The sequence below is a fragment of the Varanus komodoensis genome, unplaced genomic scaffold, assembly GCF_004798865.1.
Source record: "Varanus komodoensis strain SLA01 unplaced genomic scaffold, ASM479886v1 scaffold3, whole genome shotgun sequence".
NCBI lineage: Eukaryota > Metazoa > Chordata > Lepidosauria > Squamata > Varanidae > Varanus > Varanus komodoensis.
The window spans coordinates 17,756,362-17,780,720 of NW_025335761.1; the positions used below are offsets into that span (position 1 = coordinate 17,756,362).

At 44.3% G+C, this 24,359-nt stretch overlaps 1 protein-coding gene across 6 annotated transcripts in view; it reads right to left on the bottom strand.

The window, feature by feature from the left end:
• DPF3 (double PHD fingers 3) overlaps positions 1 to 13,622 on the bottom strand; it is a 216,858-nt gene extending 203,236 nt beyond the window's left edge. For all 6 annotated transcript variants that reach the window (XM_044437153.1, XM_044437157.1, XM_044437152.1 and 3 more), the window contains exon 1: positions 13,579 to 13,622. In XM_044437153.1, coding sequence (XP_044293088.1) covers positions 13,579 to 13,610 — 32 coding nt within the window. In that variant the 5' untranslated portion in view covers positions 13,611 to 13,622. The remainder of the gene's footprint in view (positions 1 to 13,578) is intronic.
• Positions 13,623 to 24,359: the final 10,737 nt, after the last annotated feature.

Here is a 24,359-nt window from a genome sequence, read left to right on the forward strand (position 1 = left end):
CCCTTGTATTTAAGAGATGAGGATCAATACCCTACCCAGCTATGCATTTTTAGGTCAGAGGTGTGCAAAGGGTTAGACTTGGATCTGTTAGTACATCTCTGAATGGTTTGCAGTGGTTCAGCCGGAATTTCTGCAGTGGTTCAGCTATTTAGCAAGAGCAGGAATAAAATGACTCACACATAACACACACACACCTAAAAGTATATTGCTGAAATTAAAAAAAAAAAAAAAAAATCTTGGGCTAATCAGAGTGGATTTGCTGTGGAAGGACAGTGAGCTCCATTCATTTCTGTTATATAATAGAATAATATTATAATATTATTCTAGAATATAATAATAAGTCATTTCTGTTATATAAGCAGATGCTGGGTTCAGAATTCTTTAATTTGAACTGTATGTTTTTTCACCAGATTCTGGTTGGTGGAGCTCAGTGTCCTAGAGAAAAAGAAAATGAATCTCACAAGTTTGAAGTGGCCCATCCTTGCTCCAGGTGATGCTGCTGACCAAGCCACAAACACGCAGTCCCTGATATACTGTATAAATAGGGACCTCAACATTTGAACACCTCTGGCAGACATCACTAGTCACTGACGGTACTTGGATCATGTATAGTTCGAGACCATCTGGCAATTTCCACAGATCAAACTCCTGTTAAAGGGATTTGCACTTAAACAGGCCAGAAGATTCTTTTTCTGTCCAGTTTTCAATTTTATCTATAAAATGGGAATGATGCTTGTGGAGCATTACATTTTATACAATATGAATTGTAACTTTTTTTATAATACATTCATTTTACAATATTAATTGTAAAAATTAGAGAAATATATTACACTGGATGAAACTGGATGTATCAGTAGCATAAGCTTATCATCAAATATTAATTGCAGTTAGTATTATCATAATTCCTAAGTCACTGATAAACTGGCACATCATCTCTTTTTGGAAGCAGCCAAAGCTTTTGACTGAGTAGAATGGGGCTATTAGTTGGTCATTTTCAAGTTTTAAGCACATTTAATATACAAGGAAATTTTGCTGACTGGATATATCTTAATTCCACCAAATGCTAAATTATTAGTAAACAATGAACTTACAGAACCAGTGACTTTATCATAAATGACAAGATAAATATGTCACCCTTTACAATTGTTGTTTGCTCCAGCAACAGAGCTTCTGGCTATAGCTGTAAGAACTGACAACATATTAAAAGAATTAAGACTTGACCTGGGGCAATCAGATGATATAATTTTGCCTTTGGAAGACCCAGTTTCTTTACTCAGGTCTCTTTTCTCTTTAATAAAGAGCTAGAATTTGGTTTCAGGATATTAAATAAACAAAGATATTTGTTTATTTTAGGGTAAGGTAAGAGAGGCATTGAGCATAGTGAGAATAAATAGAAATGGTTCACATGTTAGGTATAGTGATATTTAAGGATGCATTTCATTTAATTTGCTTCTACACCATCTAGTAGCCAAAGAGATAATGTAATCTGCTGATCTAAAACACACGTCAAAGTTAAATTATCAACCCCTAAGTAATGATATAACTAAAAAGACTGATGGGTGGAGAAATTTAAAACTAGCATTGTTAGAAATGGAATCTGTCATTAAATTTGCAATTCTGGCAAAATTCTTGCTTTTGTTTACCTTATTACTTCTTTCGTTGACCTAAGAGAAATCCTAGGGTTAGGATAAGCTTCTATTTAACTGTGTATGAGAGAAGAAACCTCCTAGGCTGAAAATGGATATTTTACAAACACCTTAGAGAAGATTGCTTTTCCTTGTTTGAATCAGTATCTTAAGGCCAGCCAACTGACATGGATGAATTTGTGGTTTGGATGGAATAGTTCAGATTTAGATTTACTTATTTTTGCCACAAGACTTAATTTCAGTCCCTTTAGTTGCTTTTCCATGGATGGTGAAGGAAGCAGTTAGAATTACCATTTGAAATGAAGTAATACTGAGACTACTTGGTTCAAATGTTGGAGCAGACTGAACACAGAACTTTACCTTTAATATCAGTTGTTAGACAAAAGTTTGTTAGTTCAGGAGGAATAGGAATTCAATTTTATATAACTGAAATGTAATAATTATGAGACCAAGGACATAATTTAAAAACATGATTGAACTTGAAACAAAAAAGAAAAAATACTGTCACATATATATTAGTTTATCAACTTTAAAAATGTGATGTCTAAGAAAGATGGGAGAACGATACAGATCTATAGAAAATAAGATGCAGTTAGAAATCTTCAAAGTAAACAAACACTTTTCAATTAGTACTTCCTTGAAATAAGACCAATGTAAAATTTTACATAATGGCATATGACTATAAAGAATTAAAAGAACATATGTTATAATGGATTTGGTTGTTGGAATTGTGGCATGGGGTGGAATTATTAGGGATTTGATTATAAATTGTTAATAGCTGTCACAATTGTACAGGCTAGATACTGGGAAAATGTCAGAAATCCCATATCTTGAGAGTGACTGTTTCAGGCTTCAGAAATGGATGAAATGGATGAATTAACAGACATATACAACAGAAATGATGTATTCTGCAGTCCATTTTTATGAAATTGTAATTGTTTATTTGTTCTTTAGAATGTAGTAGGTTGGAGAATTATGGATCTTATTTTTGAAATAATAATACCCAACAACAACAGCATATATTTAGGGAGAATTACACATACATGTAGTAAGGGCCATCTACAGCTCTATCTTTTTGGAACTACTGCTCAAACCAGTTTGTTGGGCCTAAATCCTGCTGAAATGTGTGATGTGTATCCCAAACAAAAATGCATATGCTTTCTTGATCAAAAGTCCCAATTAGTTAAATAAAATCGACTCTTAAATGAGTGTGCATTGAAATTGCAACCTGAGCGCCGCTTATTTCAATATGGCATAACTATTCTGTGCAACCAGAGAAACTGAAACTATCTCACATTTCTATTCTCTGTACCACAAGTAGAAAATTCTTAAGCGTTTTATAAATGTATTTATCAACATCATCTGGTTGGGCAGATACTTCACAAGTGCTCTCACATAGAGGTTTACAGTTTGCTAACCTATTCCTTCCCACTTATCTCAGGACTGGATCAGCAGATTTGCCTTTACTTTGTGTTGATCAGCTAGCATGGTCAATTGGTGTGCTGGCTGAGGAAGGTGGGAGTCATAGTCTAACTCATGTAAAGGCCACCAGGATGGGGAAGGCTGAGATATAAGGTATGATCCTCTTGAGATAGATGCTTTCTACAATTCTGCAAGTGTTCATTAGGAATTGTTCACATCACTAGCAGGCACAGCGATTTGTAGGTGTGCCCCGGACTACTCTTAGCACATATTTCAGTATCAAGTCATTTTCCTCTGTATATTAATTTCTGCTAAAGACGTAACAGCAGGCAGGATCAATTTTCAGTTGGCAACCATGCTCATGACATAAAGGATAACAGTACAAAAACTGAAGTTGGAGGAAGTGTGCCACTCTACAAAATAGACTGTGAATATTAGTTTTTTCATAGTTTCATTAGTTCCAATTTTTTGGTATTTATAGATGGGTTCACAAATGCACACAAATCATTTGATTTCTTGATACTTAATGACTAGCAAGTTGAGTGTGTGGACTCAGAGAATAATTACAGTTAATAAAAATGTTCTTCCTGTGCAATTAATTCATATAGGCAGGTCGCCATGTTAATGTTATTCATGCAAACAATTTAGTAAGGGCCCACTTCTTTGTGCAAGCTTTGTTTAAGAACAGCTAATGCCAGAACCCCATTTCATGGAATGGGATACACAGATTCCTACACAGATGCACACAAACACATAAAGAGAGAGTTAGTGCTTGGAATTTTTGTAATAACTTGCTTTTCATGTCCCCTGAATATTCTCATCCAATCCTGTAAGAACACCCAAAATTGGAGACTTTGGAGAAAACACAAACACACACACACACACACACACAGAATATGAGAATGAGAGAGAGAGAGAGAGAGAGAGAGAGAGAGAGAGAGAGAGAGAGAGAGAGAGAGAGAGAGAGAGAATGAGAATTGTAGGATGCCAGCGTCATCCATCCATGCAACTTGATGGGCTGTGAAAGACTTGAATGCCAACAAAACAAATTACAAAAGCACTACAGCAACTAATCATGCCCAAGTTACTCATGCAACCAAATAAAAAGCTGAAACTGGAAACCTATCATTTCCCAGGCTGGCCAATGTTACACCATTTCCCCAGATCACAGCATTCCTGTTTCAGACCTCTGTCCCACTTCTTTTTTCAGTGCCAACATCTTGTAGCTATATTTATCTAACAGTTTCCAGGAGGATAAAGCCACATGGATGGTGAGGTTTCCCTGATTAGGATGGCCTCATATCTGAAGCTAGTGACAACTGGGATACAGTGGTACTTCCTCAAACATTAAGAGCCATAGAAGTTACTAGTGCCTAAGCCCTTTAGAAATGTGAATTAGAGCTCACATTCAACCAGAAGGTAGTCCCTGTAACCTGAATGGCTTGCCCCCTACTGGCTCCAAAAGTGTGGGAAAGAAGTATGGCTCAATAGCTGAGGCATTATTATTATTATTGTCATTATTATTATTAATAATAATAATTAAAATTATCATCATCATCCCATTTATGTCTCCTACTATCCAAAGGTTTCAAGATGGCTTACAGTAAAAATATTGATGCATACAGTAATAAACAAACAATAAAAACAAAGCATAATCAGAAGTCAAAACCATATACAGTGGTACCTCAGCTCACGAATGCCTTGGTTCACAAACAAATCAGGTCACGAACAAAAATTTCTGAAAAATTTTGACTTGGGTTGTGAACACCGCTTTGGGTGGCGACCAAGATCGCAGCCATCTCCCCCCCCCCCCAAGCCACGATCCCAGTTGCTTTCATGCAGGGAAGGCGTGCATGAGGCGTGCTGCTGCAGGAAAGACGGGAGCAGCAAAGCAGAGCCATGGGGGGGAGGGTCGAGATTCAGCCTGTCTTTTCTGCAGGAGCACGCCTCTGATCAGGCACACCTTCCCTGCATGAACAGAACTGCAATCACGGCCATCTCCCCACCCCCAGCACACCGTTTGTGCCCATCTCTCCCTCCCCCAGTGTGCCCGCGATCATGTCCGTCTCTCCCCCCCACCCCCCAGCGCGCCAGGATGACAGGCGCGATCTTGGTCGTGCTGCGGGGGGGCAGCGGGGAGATGGCCACGCTTATGCTCGGGGTTGTGGGGAGGAGAGATGGCCACGGTCTTTGTTGTTGTCACTTTGCTTCACATTTTTCTGATTTAAAAATGGTTACAGAATGAATTAACCTTATTTACAGTGAACCTTATGGGGAAATTTAACTTGGCTCACAACCAATTTGGGTCACAACCAGAGTCCTGGAATGGATTAAGTTTGTGAGCCAAGGTACCACTGTAATGATAACATAACAAAACAGTGAATGGGAGGCCAGGATCAGTTATTATAAGTTGTTAGGAAGGAATGATTTTGCTTGCCTCTGGAACAATAATAGAGATAACACCAGGCAGACATCCTACCGAGCCTATTCCAAAGGCAGGGAGCAGCCACCAAGAAGGCCCTCCTATTTGCCATCCCTTGCACCTCTTTTCTGTAACCTAAACAAGACCACTTAGGGCCTAAATGTTACATGAATGTGATTAGTGATGGTGTTGTGGTGTGGGGAGTGTGCGGGTGTTTAATCAAGCCAGATATGGGGGGGGGGGAGTTAACTGTGATCAGCTTCAGTCACAGAGATGGGTCTTTTAAGTGTTCCCACCCCAGCTGCAGCCATGGTAATCCACCCAGCCAGCAATTCGCATTTGGAGGAAAGCTCCCACTGGTGTGGTACCGATTGTAAGTTCTCCCACTTGATACTTAATTTTTTTAAAACCTTGGTGTGGTTGTTAATGGAACACATAGTTAGGCCGGAGAAACAGGATGGAGGTACTAACCTGCTTAGCGCAGCTCCAAGATCTGCAACAGTATAAAAAGTGGTGGTGGGTAGGGAAGTCCAAGGAGAGAAAAAACTACAAAAATAGACCGAAGGGAAGCTCTGTCACTCCAACATACTAAGGGCACAGGTGTGAGCACCCACTGACAAGAATGGGGCACAGCAGAGGTGCTCTCTGCTGCTACTCCAGTTTCTCTTAATTTTTTTCTCATTTTTGCTCTTCTGCACTGGGGAAGGGGAGGGAAGAGGCTGCAGTGTCAATTGGAACCTTTTTTTCCCCTTCTGAGACCTGTAGGAGATGTCAACTTGGCTCTTTCGATGCCAGCTGCAAGATGGGGCAAGGGAAGCTCAGCTTTGGAGGACCAGAACTAGATCATAGGATATCAGCACTGAGACTCTGAAGGAAGCTGTGGCCTTCCAGCTGCTGGTGCAGGTCAAAGGGTTGTGCTCTTGATGCCTTCTTTGTGGGGGAGTGCAAAACCACAGGAAGGGGAAATGGATGGAGCATCCTGGGAGAGGACATGGCTGGGCGAGCAGTACCCTGAACAGGATTCAGCATTCCACTTGGCAACGTTTTGTTGCAAGCCCACTTATTTATAAACCATGCTCCAACAAGACGTTAACTCTTCCTAATATCTCATCTGAATCACTTTCACTTCACAAGCATAAAGAAACAACTCTTGCCTTCACATCAAATGACATTTGCTTTTCATCAAACTGGGTCCTGTTGTGATTGTCAGGTTGGTCCATAGAAAGTAGTTCATTGGACCAACTTCCCATATACCATTAATACCATATGCCATCCCAAGAGGCAGCATTTATGATCAGAGCCAGTGTGGTGCAGTGGTTAAGAGCCTGGGACTGGGACTCAGGCGATCTGGGTTCTAGTCCTGGCTCGGCCATGGAGCCGACTGGGTGACTTTGGACCAGTCACAGACTCTCAGCCCAACCTACCTCACAGGGTTGTTGTTGTGGGGATAAGATGGAGGAGGAGAATGATGTCAGCTGCCTTGAGCCCTTTGTTGGAAGAAGGCAGGATATAAATCAATAAATCAATCAATCATATTAGTTGAATAAGAAGAATGCTTCTATAACTACTCATAATCATATATATATTTATTTTAATACATTTGCTGTTTTTGTAAAGCATACGTACCACACTCTTCAGCCAGGAGGACTCCCAGGGTAGTTTACAAATCAATTAAAAGGAAACAGGGCCTGCCTTTCCTTTTGCATTGCAGTACTTCTATAGATATGCCACTCATACCAGGATCCTAGGTCCACACAACTGCCTTTTCGAAAACACAAAAAGAAATTGTCCTCTGTCTCGATTCAGCTCACTAGGATTACCCGTTATGCACCATTCACAGTTGTATGACAGAGCTGTAAGGCCTCAGTACTGTTAAGTGTTGCATGACAGACAGAAATGCACGAGGGAGCATAGGGACAGTGTGGTCAAAGTTTCAGCAGTGGCATTTTGGACACTCCTTTTCAAGACAAAGGAGCATGTCAGACAATCAGTCAGTAAAAAAAGTGGCAACCCTGCGTTTGGCTCTTTATGATAAGCCACCCTGTAAACAAAGTACCGCAGCTTGTTTAATCAATTGCTAACCCATGCGGCTGACATCAGATGATCAGGTGCTCCCAGCTGGCTATGGCCTATTTCTCCTTTGGTCCTCCCACCCTCTTCAGCACATATTCCAGTGGCCTTTGCATGCCTGATTCCAGCTCACATTTGCAATAGCTGCCTGCTCTGCAAGAATGGAAGAATTGTGCAAATCAAGCGAGGATCAACTGTGAAATTTACAAAAACAGCTTTGCATAATTACATAACAACAAACTAAAAATACACATCCCCCATAGGCTAAAGTGTGAATATATAGATTTGGAGAGGATTTTGCATTTCTAACTTTTTTAATTTTGGAGAAATGTCCATGAATTCGTATTAATTTATGGTGCTCATTAGTGATCATGCACATTAATGTTCATTTGCAATAATGCAAATTTGCACAGATCTCCCCCCCCCAATTTAAATATGCTAAATCCTCCCAGACCCGTATTTTCATATTTTAGCCTAACAGAGGAATTTTGGGTCTGTGAGGTTATTTGTTTTAGTTTCTAATTTTCATACTTTTCACAGTCAACTACCACCTTATGTGCACAATTCTCTCATTCCCACAGAGCAAGCAGCAATCACAACTATAAACTGGAACGGAGTATGCAGGTGTTGCCAGCCTGATATAGAGCCACTGAGATCACGTGGCAGTAAATGGAGCAGCTGGGTTTTCTGCCAGTCTTACGCAGCCCTTTGGGACAAGCCATCGTGCCAGGTTTGTGCTTCATAAAAAGCCACTCGGAAAACAAGCCACCTGAACAACCCACCAACAAGCCATGGGTGCTCAGAGAGGCTTGTGCATAGTTCACAAACCACACTGTAGCGAGCCTCCAAAGGTTCTCACAACATGACAAGCCATGGAACAAACAAGGTAGACAACCCTGTATAGTTGTTGCAACATGAAAACCAGAGCCACGTCTGTGTCACTGTTCTTTCAATGGTCAAACAGCAGAGTTGTTGCCCGGGCAGTAACTTATCAAAAAGTGTTTTGAAAATAACCCTAAGGGAACATTAAACAGTCCGATGAGAACTAAGCATGCTCAGTGGCCATAGAACGTTGACTGACTTGGGCAGAAAGATGAAAAATTCAGAGGAAGAAAGGAATGAAATGGTTGGAATCCTGAACGGAAGCAGCCCACACTGCAACATTTGGTTGTAGGTCCAACTTGTTTATAGCAATAGCAATCTCAGTTCTCCGAGTGTAGCCAAAGCAACCATAAAAAAGAGGGAAGCATCAAACTTGGAGGAATTCCACACTGTGCAGATGTGAAAAACATCTGGGGAAACCACTTAATGGGGGCTGAATGCTTAATACACAGACTGCCCATGCTCAGTAGATGCAGAATGCAGACCAGGTGAGAAGGAAAATGAACTAGTCACACACTCTCCTCTGTAGATTTCTGTGAACGAGGCAGAGTGATTGCATAATAAAAGACCCACAGTTGGGCTTGAGCAGTGAAAGGCATTGAGCACCACTAGCAGAAGGTCCTTAATCTTTTCCCAGCAGCATTTTGGTGCATGTACCTCCAGCAAAGGAACCATAAGAGGTTATGGAGGAATGCCAGGCTGGAAAGAAGGAGCAAGTGAGTAATCCAATGAGTCCCAGGATAGTGGAATGGGAAATGTTATCTCTCAGGACCTGGAGGTCAGGGTGCATATCCCTCAAGAAGCCCAAAAGAGGAAGAGCACAGTCCAGGATGCACTGCAAGGAGTGGGAAGAGATCATTTCTTTGCATTTAGGGTGCCTGCTAGGGCGGGGCGGGGCGGGGCGGGGCGGGGCAGCTTCTATGCTTTCAATTGCATGGCTGGCTGAAGAGTGCTGGGAGTTGTAGGACTTTGTCTGTCTAAACATGCATGGAACTGAGCCCTGAGTGCATGGATCAGTGACATTTACATATTGTCTTATTTGTTAAAAAGTCATCAAGGTGGTGTCTTAGAACAGAAAAGGTACAGAGAACAGAGACAAGGAGACAGAGAGAAAACAGATGAACAAAGTGTGGAGTGAGCGCACTACTACAAATAGACTCGAATGGGTTTCCAACACAAATGTATAAAAGCTCTCCATTGCTTGAGGCTGCTTTATCCTGCTCCGGCACAAGTTTTGTTCAGCTCGCTCTTGCTTCCTTTTCATGATCAAATGCCGTTCCAGAAAAAAGAAGAAGAAAGGCAAAGAAGGGTTAAGGAAGATTCAGGGGAGCAGGCAAGGGAGGGGGAAACATAATTACGGGCTCCCATTCTACCATCTCCGCCCCCACCCCCCAAAATGCACCACAAAGCACAATGTCACAACCTATTTCAGATAGGCGGGCAGGCCATTTTTAGGATGCACATTTGCCCATGCCGCTTGCTGTCGGGTTCCTCCTGGCCTCATCACCTCCTCCAGTCAGCCTTTTGATGCTTTCTGCCTTTAACACTATGTTGGCAAACAAGGTGTTCATTGGCAGGAACAACACAATGGTCAGTCACAGCACTGGCTGAATCCCAGAAGGGAGAGAGGAAGAGAGGGAACTAGAGAAGCACCCCAGAGACACCCCAAAACGATCCCGCGAGGAGGAGGAGGAGGAGATCAGTGGGAAATTAACAAAGGCCCCACCAGCCTCCAGTTGGGTACTTCAAAGTGTTTCTTCTGCCTATTCAGTGGGATTGGAAATGAAGCATCCCCACATGGAATTAATCTAGGGAATTAGGAGAGCTACATATGTCTGCATATAGTGGAAAATAAAGGGATTATTGTCCACCCAACCAACCCAACAAAAACACAAAGAGTTTAATGACACCACCTGATTTAGGTCTGGAGATCCCAATTGCAGTGATTCTCAGTCACTGAGGGGGAAACCTTTGTGCAGCCACTTTCTGCGGTGGCTGGAGCAGAGATGAGGGGGAGCGTCATTTTTGTATCTTTTTAATTTTTGAGACACAATCAAAATGCAGACAGGGAAAATGCAAATGTCATTCAGCTCTTTCATTGTCAGGAAGGACACATGGGGCTGAAGCACCGCGCTCCATCTCCCCATCCCCTCCCCATGATGAGTCTTAACAGTTTTTGCCCTCATTAACTCCCGTGATATATTTTCATCGTTTTCCTGATCAGCAACTTTTAACAAGCTATAAATGTTCTTTTTTTAAAAGGGAACACACAACAACTTGTGAATGGGCACAAAGCCAGCCAAAACAGTCGTCCCGGTCCCTCCCACAACCTCCAGCGCAAACCATGGCTAGGAAAGCATCTTTGGTGCGCTTGAGGTCTATTGTTTCCTCTCTTCTCACCCCCCTCGCTGCGGGGGGGAGGGGGCGAGAGGAGGAGAAAGGAGGGCTAATTATATTAAAAGCTTGATTCCGCTCCTTGAAGATTTCAGGGGGAAGAACTCTCGGCCACAAGATGAATTAAGCGACTGGCAGCAAAGGGCTACGGGTCGGTCATGTGGAGATGGGGGAAATGATTGATGCATAATGTTCCCGGTGCAAATAAATTTAATCACGTAGCATTAGGAGTGGAGCAGATCGCCTCGCCTCCCCTCGCCCCCGCCCTTTTGGTCGGCCCCCAACTACACCCCCCCTTGCGCGGTACTGGTTTAACAGTTCTGAGACCTCAATGGATACACGCTTCATTTGCACCCATGATGTAAGTAAGAATCGATTCCGGATCCACCCATTCCACGCCTCCCTCCCAGGCTCACCAGGAAAATATTGCCATTCCTTTGAGGAAGCTCATCTTGACGGCGAGCGGAAGTGACTTTCCCAGAAAGAAACTTCCACTCGGCCGCTTTTCATTTCTTTTTCTTTCCGGAGGGGGTGGGGGTCCGGTAGAGAGAGATCAGAAACATTATTTTTGCGTGACTGTGGCTGCAAGCCCACTGGCGCTCCTCGGGGAGGGGGTAAATCCCACGCAAGGCAGTGCGGCTTACTTCTGAGTAAACGTGCGACACGGGGGTAACGCTGCACGCCCGGCGGATCGATGCACTGGCAGAGCTGCCGCGCCGCCTTGCTCAGGTGCAGGGACTGTGCCGGGAACGCGATTACCTGGCACGGAACCGCTCCGGGAAAAAGCATTTCCCCGGAGAGCGGGAGAGCGAGCGAGCGAGCCAGCGAGCGGAGGAGATCCATCACCCCACCAAACGTGCCAGGAACGCTCTCTCGCTCCATCCCCACGTCTTCCACATAATGAGTTTCAGCGCACAGGGTGTTGGATCTCGTCCCAGGGAGGCTTGGGCTGAATCACGCCATAGACGCGGAGCTCCCCGACTGCTCTGCCTTTACCTACCTCGCAGATGCGTTGTGAGGATCTGAAGGTACTATACATCCCCATGTGCCTCCCCGACCTTCCTCCGGGAAGGTCGAGATATGGATCTGAGAAATAAAAGATTTTAAATGGGTGGGAAGCTGCTTATTGCATGAGCTGGAGCACATGTGTTCTCGGCGACCCTCCGCGCACATCCCTCTCCCCATACAGAAATGCTCCGGAGAATCTCAGCTGGATCATGTTTAGAATTCAACAAGGGGAGTTTTTTATTCCAGAGTGCGGGTGGGAGCGTGTGTCGTGATATCAGTTCCTAAGGAAGATTGTTTTCTTTGCGTTTCCTTCCCATCCACCCCCAATCCCGACCCAAAGCCTCTTTCTCCTGCTTATTCCGGATCCATTCCCTTCAGCGCTAAGCAAAGTGTTTGGCCAACTCGGGTCAGAAGACTGAGCGAGAGCTCAGCCCGGAACTGCACCGGCTCAAGAACTTCATCCCACGAAAGACCTGCTGGATGCAATGAGGAACCCCCGACGGATTCCACTACTCCAGAGTCACCGCTTCGACTTCCCTTCGCTCGTCCCGAGCACCGCCCCCTCCGTGCAAAAGTAATATTTAAAAGGTTGAAGGGGTGGGGAGGGAGGAGACGCACCACCAAATCCCACTCTCCCCCAACTCGTTTAGGGATTAGCAGGCTGCGTGTGCTGCAAACCGCAAGGAACATATGGGAGCATCCGAGGAAAGACGAAGTGCCCGCCTTTAATCACCAGGGTAGGAAAGTCTCCCTCGTCCAGCGTACGGCTGACTCCCGATCCAGTCCCGCACCACTCGGGCCGGCTGGCTGGCTGGCTGACTTCTGGAGAACAGCCCGTTTCGGCCCTCAGTTGCAGCCTACCCCGCGGCATTTGGTCCTCGCAGCGTCTAAACGCAACCTAAGTCCGCCGGTGGCATCACCTACTTCTGAAAGCGAAAATCGAACGGTACGCAAAGCAGATCCCCGGACTTCCTGTGCTTTATTAAAAGCAACGCTCTGCACGAACCAGAGTCATTCATCTAGTACAAGTCGCTCAATTTTTCTCTTTCTCCCACACATACACGCACACGCGCGCGCGAGCGCACACGCAAGTGTAATAGCTAATGTGCCCCTACTGTACTTCCATGAAAAGATCCGTGCTGCCCCCTTTGCCAACACCAACCAGCAAATCCCCGAAGAAACAAAGTCATTTCCTCCCGCAGCTCCAAGTCATTCGCAACTACTGGAGGATTTGTTAAAACTCCGAAACTGCAAAATGAGTGCCTGCCGAGCCGGTTATTATGCACCGGGTCTCCACTACCGAACCTCCTCCGCCGGGCGCTGCGCTGACGGCGGCGGCGGTGGAAGGCAACCCGGACGCCACGCACAAGACTCTGTCAAGTGCAAGAACCCCTTCGGGGATCCGTCAAAATCTTGCAGTTTCCAGGAGCCCAGAAGCCCCGAGAGCTGCGAGCAGCGTCGGTCCCTTCTCAGAGCCCAGAACTCTGCTTTCTTTTCATCATATTCCATCAATTAAGCAGAACGCAAATATAACAATTTCTTCCTATTAATTTCCGAGAGCGAGACTTGTGTGTGTTGCACAAAAAATGAGGAGATCGGAAAGAAAAGAGGGAAGGAGGGAAGATCAGCTGGGAGCCTGGAAACATCAGGTTCAGCCTAGCAGCATGCATCGGAAAGGCGCCCTTTTTCATATTTAAACCACGCGGAATATGTACATTTTTGATTCCTACTTACGCTTTCAGGGGGTTGTGAATGACAGTCGCCATTTTGCTACAATGTAACAGAATATTGTGTCTCAGAGTTCTAAAGGTTCGCTCAGGGGAAGCGGCCGGCCAATCGGGAAAGTGGATACCGGCCCGCTGTCCAATCAAGTGCTGCAGGAGGAGCCAGGGTTCTGCTAGTTATTAGGGGAGCTGTCAAAGCCCAGAGGTCACTCCCTTTCTGTGCAACTGTTCAGAGAGCAGGTCTTAAAGGGGCAGCAACATTGCAAAGGGACAATCGACACTCAAAATTAGGTTAAGCAGTTAGTGGGGAGTTAAAAGAGTTTTCGTAGTAGTTTGGGTCTTTTTCCCCCTGAAAAGAAATAGGGACGAACAGCATGCGCGCGCGTTTGTACGGTAACGCGTACCTCGTGCATTGTCTGCTTTCATTGCTGTGACAGCTTTTCTCTCCCCAAATGGCATGCACTCCCGGCTCTTACTCAGATGCAAGGGCTGGGTTCATGCCATTTCACCAAAGAAAAAAATTGCATGTGCTTCTGCGCTATACGTTGGAGTTGTCCGAGTTTTACTTTGTTTTCCTCCCCTTCTTTTAATGGTTGTCTCCATTTTGTTTTGCTTGATCTGTAGCCACTTTCCCTTTAGGTTTGTTGGAACGGAGATGGTAATCGTAGTGACTTCAGGGCAGCACCCTTCCCCCTCCGCTAGGAATTTCGCCGTGTCAGTCATCCAGCTTCTGCAGCCAGTGCACTAGTTACATAATGCACAGTGGCCAAACCGACCGCCTGTTTGTTTCACTCAAAGCAACTTTTATAAAGAGATCGTCTGGTTTAGCATGTCCAGACCTGACCTCTCTGATCTTTTGACATGAGAAAGGAAGGGGGAGGGAGCTCTACCTCCATTTCATTACACACACACACACAAGGAGGGAGGGAGTGCTCGCTCTCCAGTAGCAAAGTTACTTCTTATAGACAGGACTTTTCCCTACAAAGGAAAGGAGTGGAGACATAACCCCATTCCTGGGAAAGACACCAAACAACGAAAAGTCTGAGTTTACCTGTAGCTAATTATATGACTCTGCAAGTGACTTCACCAGCAGGAGCCAAAAGATTTTTGATGTGCTTAACTAAGGCTGCAATCACACTTGCGTTGAAGCACACCTAAGCGTCACCTCTCTACCCTTAGCCGGGAGGAAGCCCCACTGAACTTAGTATGACTCCTTCCTCAGCGAACATGCATCCTAGGAACACTGAGGCCACATGGTGAAATGGTCAGAATGCTGAACTTGAGCTCAGAAGATCAGGGTTCTGTCCCCACTCAGCCATGAAGCTCACTGGGTGACTTTGGGCCAGTTATTGCCTCAGCCTAACCTACCTTGCAGGATTATTGTCAGGAGAAAAAGGAGAAGAGGAGGATTTTGCAACTAGTCAGGATTCCTGACAAAGAAAAAGGTGGGGTACAAATACAAAGTGTTAATAAATAGGAAGCCACCCTATGCCAAGCCATCAGTCCATTTAACACAACACTGTCTACAATGACTTGGCAGATGCTCCCCAAACTTCAAAGAGGGGCCTTTTCCAGCCCTACTTGGAAATGCTGGGTATGGAACCTAGGACTTTTGTCATGCAAATCCTCTGTTCTTCCATTGTACTATGTCCCCATCTGATTTGCATAGCTGATCTTGTTCTGCTGATAATGCCAGCAGACCTCCACACACATAATTCTGAAGGAAACACTGTGCAGAGAAGATATATGGTTACATTCAGAAAACGCCCATAACTACATGATAGGGGCCACACTTGGCAAACAGAGGGTTCAAGGCTCAATCTCTGATATTTCCATCCAAGACCTCTACTGACATTCCACCTAAGCCCACCACATCCAGTGCCATTTAGTCTCCAGTAGTAGTTAACTAGGTCAATACGCAGGCCAGATACAAAGTTTCAGAGATATGGAGGAGTGCTCAGCTCCAGGCTTGCAGACTGCCTTTTCAGAGACCTACTTTCCCAGCAGAGCCTAGGCATGGATTATCATTCCTCTGGTGATCTATAATGCCCTAGCCACAGCTTAAATTGCATTAGAACAAGTTGCTTTTTACAACAATCTGCTGGTGATCCAGTGGTCAGCTGTCTGGACTGGCCACCTGAATTAAGTCAATGCAATGAACTGTCATTTCATGAGGAGACAATGAAAGCTGGGCAGTGCCCCATATTAAATATTTACTCTAGCAGGTGTCTGAGGAATACTCATTCAGTTTCTATCACTCCCAATAACCAGAGTCCTCTGAGGAGTTCACAGAAATTAAAATGCTAAAAGAGAACAAAATAAAGCATGGGAGAAAACATTTACCCAGAGGACACTGGTGATACTGCAAAAGTATAAGGAAGAAAACCATAAGGCAGAAAGAGGCATCTCCCTCAGGCTGCCCTGTTCACAAGGCTTCAACAGCTAGTCCAGTTGGCTTCTGAATGTGGAATGGGGGACACACCCTGGTCCTTCATCGCAGGCAGCAAAATGTATTGGGCGAGTTCTGATCCCCTGTCAATAAGGCTGCCGAGAGATCAAATATGAGAAATCAAAACTGTGGCTCCTATGTTGCTGCGGTGTCTGTTCTGTGGAGAGTATCGGAAAGCCAGGACATGCTTGGTGAGCTGAGACAGCCATAATGGACATGCCTTTATTGTTAAGAGCAACTTAATGCTGATACAAGGCATCTGTGAGGCATACCTAACCTACCTCATATGTAGTGCAATGCACATCTGGCCTGCATTGACACCATCTGGAAACTAGGGTAAGTATAGGTGTGGTGTGATTTGCTGTTACTGCACTGAACAGTTTATTAGTCTCAAGAAGGGTAACTCTTCCTGCTTCAAAATACTGCTCTAAGAACATGTGCATAAAAAGTAATCCCACAGACCAGTCACTCTAACTTACATCTTTGCTGAAAGGTGATCTGCACACATTTGTTTATCTTCAACTTTGCACAGTTGTATAAAAGAACACACAATTTTATATTACCAAATATGCCCCTCCAGCTGTATGTCCATATTGCACACATTCTCTAGACACACATTCAGTAAGGGACCCACTCACCTTGAAATAGTACTTCATGACACAAAGGGATCCAAGTATTTTCACACTATACACACTTCTTCAAAACAGGAGAACCTATTCAATATGGTCACTAATTAAATGTATACTCATTACTGGGAGAATGAATGTACCAGTAAAGGTTCATTACAGAAATTAAAACATCAACAGAAAACAAAGTACACAGAGCATTAAGCATACTCAAACTGGATAGGATGAGGTTCACGTTGTACCTGGTTCAAAGAGAGGGGAAATTAACTCCCTTCTCTCTGTGGCTAAGCCAAGGACTGTGATGCATTAACTAGGTCGTGGACATGCATGTGATGTCTGGGCAGATCTGGACTGGGTTTCTGGGTGCAAAGCTGTTGCACAGGTTGCAGCACGTTGTTACAACAAAAGGGCTGGTAGGCAGGCTTACCTATAGGTCACACACACATGCATGCGCGCGCGCACACTAGTTTCCAGGCCCTTGTGTACCACCTGCTTCTTCCCAGAGATAAAGGTAACACCCCAGAAAGCAAGATGGCCCTTCTTCCTAACGACAGTCATGGCAACCAGTCTTCCAGAAACCTTGGGCTGACTGGTGTAAGCACAGAGAGGAAACACACGAAGGCACTGGCCATGTCAGCTGCAGTTCTTCCCACTAGATGGCCAGGGGAACCTTTCTACTGAAGTGCCTCGAATCCCAACATGTATGGTTTAAAATTAGATCAAATTGCGCATTTAGAAACACACGTACGTGCTGGAAAAGCGGGTGCAGAGCTGAAGGATCCATGTTGCAAGGAAGGACCTCCTGAAAATAGGACAGGGCTGCCAGAGCTGCCCTTTCTTGGGCTCAAGTAACTCATTCCCAAAGCAAAAGACTGAGTGTGTTGAAATGCTGAAGGTTTCAGTGCTGGGCAGGAGGAATACTTCTGTTTAAAAAGAGGTTACAGATGGTCTTTTCCTTGACAAGATAAAAATACCTGTGCAGCTGCACAGTGGGGAGTCTGAGGGAATTAGCTGTTCTATGACCCTTACTGGTTCCGTCTGGATTTCCAGGGCCACCAGAGGCTACTAGAGCTATTAGAGGCTACTACTAGAGAGCCAGTGTGGTGTAGTGGTTAGAGTGTTGCACTGGAACTCAGGAAACCTGGATTCTAGTCCCCGCTTAGCCATGGAGTCAGCTGGGTGGCTTTAGGCCAGTTACAGACTCTCAGCCCAACCTACCTCACAGGGTTGTTGTTATGGGAATAAGCCTGAGACCAGAAGGAGGGGAATGATGTAAGCCACCTTGAGTTCTTTAAAAAAGAAAAAGGTGGGATGTTAATCTAATAAATAGAGAGTTCATGTTAGGGCTGACCAGATAGAACAAGGACGAGTGGAGGATACATGAGCCCTGAATGGTCATAAAATTCTGAAGCTTGCCATACTCCAAAATATCAGATTGGAATCTTGGCAGGAGTGGGTGAGGCCAAGAGACCAAAGTAATTTCAGTGGAATGGTCCCGGTATGTTACTGGTTCAGAAGCCACAAAGAGATCCTGTGCTGCCATCCTGGGAAGTGGAGTTCTCAGTCTGTTTCAACAGAATCTTCAAGGATACAAAGGCTGTGCCATCCAGCATGACTAAGGCACACAGATGCTGGAGGGAGGTTCCCAGTTGTCCACAACAGCTCTTCCAGACTGAAACAACAGGTCTGAGAGAACTCTTTGCCAGACGTCAAAAGTCACAATTCGAGATGTATAAAGTAACCGAGGAAGTGCTAGGCCAACAGCTAGTCAAAATTGTAACCTTTCCAAAAGGTAAGAAATGTCCAGCTTTGTGCTCAAGGAGATCATTTCAGGGCTGCCATGTGCATGCATAAAAAATGAGTGTTAGCCCTTGCCTAGCTTCACTCAGGCGATTTCTTAACCACTGACATGGCTGCCAGCTATCTACATCACCTGCCCTACCTCCCAGAGCATCCTGCTAATTAAGTGGAAAATCAGGAATGGGAGACAATATAGGTAGGATCTCTGCTTGGGAATGCTAGTTATGCAACTAGCAAGTTATGCATTAGGGATAAAACAGAAAGGTGATGGGCATGAAGGAGGGTTTAGGAGACCAATGAAAATGAAACTATGTTTGCACATTCCCAGGGGCAATCCCACTGCTGTTCCATGTGGTGTGGATAATCTCATAACAGAAGATGGACAAAGTACAGTTGATCTGTAGGCAGCGAATACCTGGCCTGTGCTTCAGCTATGTTCTTGTGAACTGCAATTCTATGCATGCTTACTCAAATGCCCAGTGGGGCTTCCTCCCAGGAAAGGGGAGCCTTGGATTGCGTTTCTGTGTTCTTCCCTCCATCTTTCCTGCAGTCTGAAAAGTCAGTGCCAAATGACTCATAATGACATGAAATAAGTTAATTTCACAGGGAAGTTGCAGCTACACAGTACAGGTTTTAACTGAAGTACACCTTCTGACTTCAAAAAAAAATCATGCTGTCCAAGGACACACGATTACAGTGCATGTTGTGCCAATGAGGTTTTTTAAAGAAGCTGAGAAAAAAAAGGAACCCAAAGCAAAAGGAATTATTTTAGTGAAGATACTTACAAAACAGAAAAGATCAGACATTTTGAAATGTCATATTGTTCAGAAATTTTTAAAAAAGTTATACAGCACAAAGTTATGTAGTTTTTTGAGCAGAAAAAAGCCTTCAACTCCTAGAATGGCCCAGCTATCCATGCTAACTGGGACATGCTGGAAGTTATAGGGCGTTCTTCAATCTATACATACATAGGATAGCACCCCATAGCCACCTTAGCCCCTTCATCAAAGATTCTGCTTCTCTTATTTTAAATGCATTCCAGAGTTACCCTTATTGCTGCTGCTTCTTTCTTGTAGAACATTAAAAGCCATATTTTCCATACAAGTTGATAGGGCAATTCCATGACCTTTGTCTCCTGCTTTCCCTTTCCCAAGGTGTGGGGGGCTTTCCAGAGTCAGCCTGTAACAGGGTGTGTTTAATTGCAGGCAGACTGTACACAAGAGACTTTGGGTTGGATCCAACAAAACTCTTCTCCAAATGAAGGGCTCCTTCCATCAGCAGGAGGTTTTTGATCCAGCAGATCTTTTCCACTGAATGAACAGGGAGAAGATGAGGGTTGCCAATTACCACTCCCCACTGCAGCCCCCTCTGTGAGGACTGAGGGCCCTCAGGAATTGGGACGGAGGTGGCACTTGGAGAGAGAAAAGAATTAGTGGAAATGACCTTCACTTTTTCTGTTTGCAGGAGCATTCTGAGTGGAGTTTTGCTGGGGACTCTGGGATAAAAATTCTACGGGAATTCCTATGGGAAGTTAAATTTCAGAAAAATTTTGGGCTTCTTTTCTCAGAACTACTGAGTTCACAGGGCTTTATTCTCAGGTAAATAAGGGATCACAGTTTCTGGAAAGTCCACGGACAGAAAGTTTTTGTCCCCTCTTTCCCCACAGCTCTCTAGACCCTGTACTCCCTTGAAGAGAGGATGGAGCGACCCTCCTGTGCTGGGGTACAGAGAGCAATGGAGATAGGAGGAGGCATGAAAAACCAGGTAGAGAGCAGCTTGCCCTCCCCTCAGTGGCTTCCTCAGATTGATTTGAAGCGTCGCCAGCTCCAGGTTGAAAAAAACAAAATTTGTCTAAAATAAAAGTGGGAGAATTAGGGCACATTGCTGGGTACTAAGAAAGATACCGGGGTGCACTGGTGCCCACATGTACCACATTGTTCATTGCTGGTCCAGCAAAACTCTAAAATCATTCATTGAGTGCTTCAAGCCAAGTACAACCCCATACAAGACCAGTTGTAAACACTGAGCCAGTGTCGCTGATCTCCTTACTCATAGCATCTCTGTCATGAGGAATGTGAAGGGAGGGGTACCCTAACTCCCAGTGGTGAAAGCAGGAACAAAAAGTTGCTTGGATTGGATATCAGCACAGCAAGAAATCATCATCCAGCTCAGCAAGGGAACTCTCAGGCCTTCATAACCCGAGGCTTATGAATTGAGGGCCCAGGTAAACACTCCTATTCCGAAGCCCTAAACCTGAAACCTTAAGCAGTAGCAACAAGCAAGAAGAACATTCCAGACAAAGTGCCAAGGCCAACTGGAACACATATTCAAAGAAGATAGATGGCAAGTTTGTTCACAAAAGAGGGGCAAGAAGGGGGATAACCATGTTTCCAGAACAATGTTTGGAAGCAGTACCTATAAAGCAGAGCAACATAACTGACTAAATCTATGTATATAACAGAAAACAACCCCACGAGCAAACCCTCCAAAGCAAACATGAAACAAGACACAAGAAAAACAAAAAGGGGCACATGCATCCTCCCTCCCCAGTTTTATACCCAAAGCCTTTACCAAATTGGAGGTGATCCCTATCAGCCAATCATGAGCCAGCTGAAAACAATCTGCCCAGGTTTCCTAGGGCAGAAAGCTCTCACCAGTATTCTGATCAACTCGTCCAACCCAATTTTGCTTTTTGAGGATTTTGCTTAGGCCTTGAAGCCAGGGACAACATGAGATAGCATACTAGGTTGCCTAATGATTGCATGTACCCTCAGCCGTGCAGAGTGAAATTGTGCAAGCTGCAAAAACTGAAAAGGAAGATTTATTTCTTGAAAAGAAGCCTCAGTGTGTTAGCCCTTATATATACACCAAAACTCCCTCCAGACTCTGGTCCAAGAGTTCCATAGCCTCTGGCGAAGCAGAAGATGGAAGTAAGAGGTAGAGGCAATGTAAGTGTCAAGGTGACTTCATACATGCACGGATGGGATCTGAGCTGGTGGTGACAAACCAGAAACGAGGACTTAGAATCATGATGCACAGCTCAGTGAAAACAGTAACCCGATGCACAGCAGCTGCGGAAAAGGTAAATTCTAGGCAAGAGATCATTAGAAACAGGATTGATAATAAAACTGCCAATATTGCAATGACTTTATATGAATTGATGGTGTGACCATACTTGGAATACTATCAATAGATCTGATCACTCTACCTCAAAACTGAACCTGTAGCACTGGAAAAATGCAGAAAGGGCAATCAAAATGGGGTTAAAGCTACTTCCCAGTGAGGATGGATTGCAATGTGTGGAAATTTTTAGTTGAGGAAAGAAAATGAGTAGCGGGGACAGAGGAGCTGTTTGGAAAATGGTGAGGTGGTGGTGGACAGAGAACAAAAATTGCTCAGATTAGGGGAAGGACTTCACACACCACACAGTAGAACTCACCACCACGAAATGTAGTGATGACCACCAGTTTGGATGGCTATAAAGAGGGATTGGGCAAATTCATGGAGGAGGAGGAGGCCATTAATAGTGTTAAATATGGGGCTGTATTAGAGGAGGAAGAAGAGGAGATTGCTGCATGCCTGGGAATACCAGTTGCTGGGAAACAGTAGGAAAGGGCTACAGTCCTCAAGTACAGCTTGTGAGCTTCCCAGAGGCATCTAGGAAGAGGCAGAGGCTGCTGTAGAGAGCTGGACCCAATAGATCTTCAGCCTGGTTCAGCAGAGCTCTTAGGAAGTCTTCATACCTATAGTTTTACCATCTCAGAGAGGAGATCTCTGTTTTCAGGGTAGGGTGGTCATGCACCTTATTTTGCAGAGGATGGTCCTCCATTTGAAGGCGTCCTCTGCTTGAAGGGCCACCCAATCCAAATCCTGCTTAAAGATATAGAACCATAAGAAGTGGGACTTGCCATTTTCCATCCCCAGTTAGTACCTGGACAGCAGGCTAAACAGATGGGCACAAGGAACTCCTGCTCACTGTTTTCCCTACTCTGGTCAGATGTACTGTCTCACAGCGAACATTTCTAAAGTTGTGCCTAGGTATATAACTTACCATCTGCAAATGTTATCCAAATCTCTGTTGGGGATGCCTAAGCAGACACCTTATTTTAAGCCCTAAAATTCCCTTGGCTCTCTCAGGAGATACAATTGTGGTAGAATCAAGAAGTGAAGAGATGAATTCCCAGCTTTTCTTTAAAAGGCCTGAACAACCAGGTAACATACCAAACCAAATGTAGCCCATCAGCCATAGATTGTGCCTTTCAGGGTGCGTGACATCACAATATATGCCCTCCTGCCCCCCGAGATCAGCAGATGAGGCCCTTCTCCGGGAGCCCTCTGTGAAGGATATTAGGAGGGTGAGTACCCGGAGGAGGGCCTTCTCTGCAGTGGCGCCCCACCTGTGGAATGCGCTCCCCAGAGAGGTCCGCCTGGCACCGTCGTTATTTGTTTTTCGGCACCAGATCAAGACCTTTTTATTTAAATGATACTTTAATTGTTAATTTGTTGTTCTTATTCATTGGTTTTAAATATGGCCGAGATACTCCGAATTTTTAATGTTATTCTATTCTATGTTTATCTTCCTTGTAAGCCGCCCCGAGGCTTTTTCCAATGGGCGCAGCATAAATAAATAAAATAAATAAATAAACTCCTCTCCTTCACTAAAGAGATATGCCTCTAGCCAGCCACCATGCACACAATTAGTATGCTGTGTTTACTAATGTAAACCAGTACATTCTAGTTTTGTGAATCCCAGATTTTGACTTCCTCTCACTGTATAACCCAGTGCCAGCCTTAAAATAACTTGAATTCTTTGTAAATGCATATATAGATATAGTTAAAATCCTGATTTTTCTTGTGTTTTAATAGCTGGGTAAGAATCTTTTCACTGATTCTTATCATGGAATGTTTTATTATGTTTCTCATGGAATGACATATTATGGACTGAATCATCCAAGATGCTCAAGTTTCTGATGGCAGAAAGGTAGCTAGGAAATTCAGCCAAGCCAACAGTTTAACGTAACAAATGGTGCTACAGATGTTACGGCAAGGCTATTTGTTCCATGAATGAAGTACTGTGCACAGAACGATCCTCAGATACCTTAGATCAGGTACCAAATATCAAAACCTGTCAAATAGATCAGAGTGGATGCTCTAACATTGCACCTTGTGGTTTTGGCTGCTGGAACAGCTCTTTGTGGGGAAGGGTTGTTGGTTCGCTACTATAAAAGAGAGTCTGGAACTAGCCCAGGCCTTTCAGCAGACTAAGAATCAAAGAAACAGCAGATAAGAAGTTCACAAATAAGGGATGCTATAAAGTCCAGGAATGCTCTTCTGAGATAAGTGACTCATACTTATCTTCTGTGGAGCTCTGGTATTCAGAAGTGTGGGATCTTTCCTTAAAATAACTGACACCTGTCAAAGTTGCTTGCAGCCCACATCTTCTTGCCAGAGGGACAAGCAGCTTTTTTCAGCTTCAGAAAGAAGTGGTAACTTTAAGTGTACACAGCTCAGTGATCTTTTTCAGAACTGACAAAACACAGACGTTTGTTTTAAATCCCAAGACAGCCACAAAAAACACGCATTACCCCCTGAAGACTTTTTGGGTTGTTTGAGGATTTTCCTTTATTTTACTGATTAATGAATATGGATCATGCTACACGTATTACAGGTAATGCAACATTTTCATTTGAACTATAGGAATGTGTCAGAGGCACATTTACCTAACCTGAGATCAGAAACAGTCTGAAAGAAAAAAAGGCACATAACTAACCGCCAGTTGCATTTAAGAATATGAGAAATGCTGTTCTGGATCAGAGCAAGTCTAGCAACCTGTTTTCTTCAGCAGTTAACTAGACGCAGAGCATGACAACAACAGCACCTACACCCAATATAAATCATAGAATCATGGAATCAGTT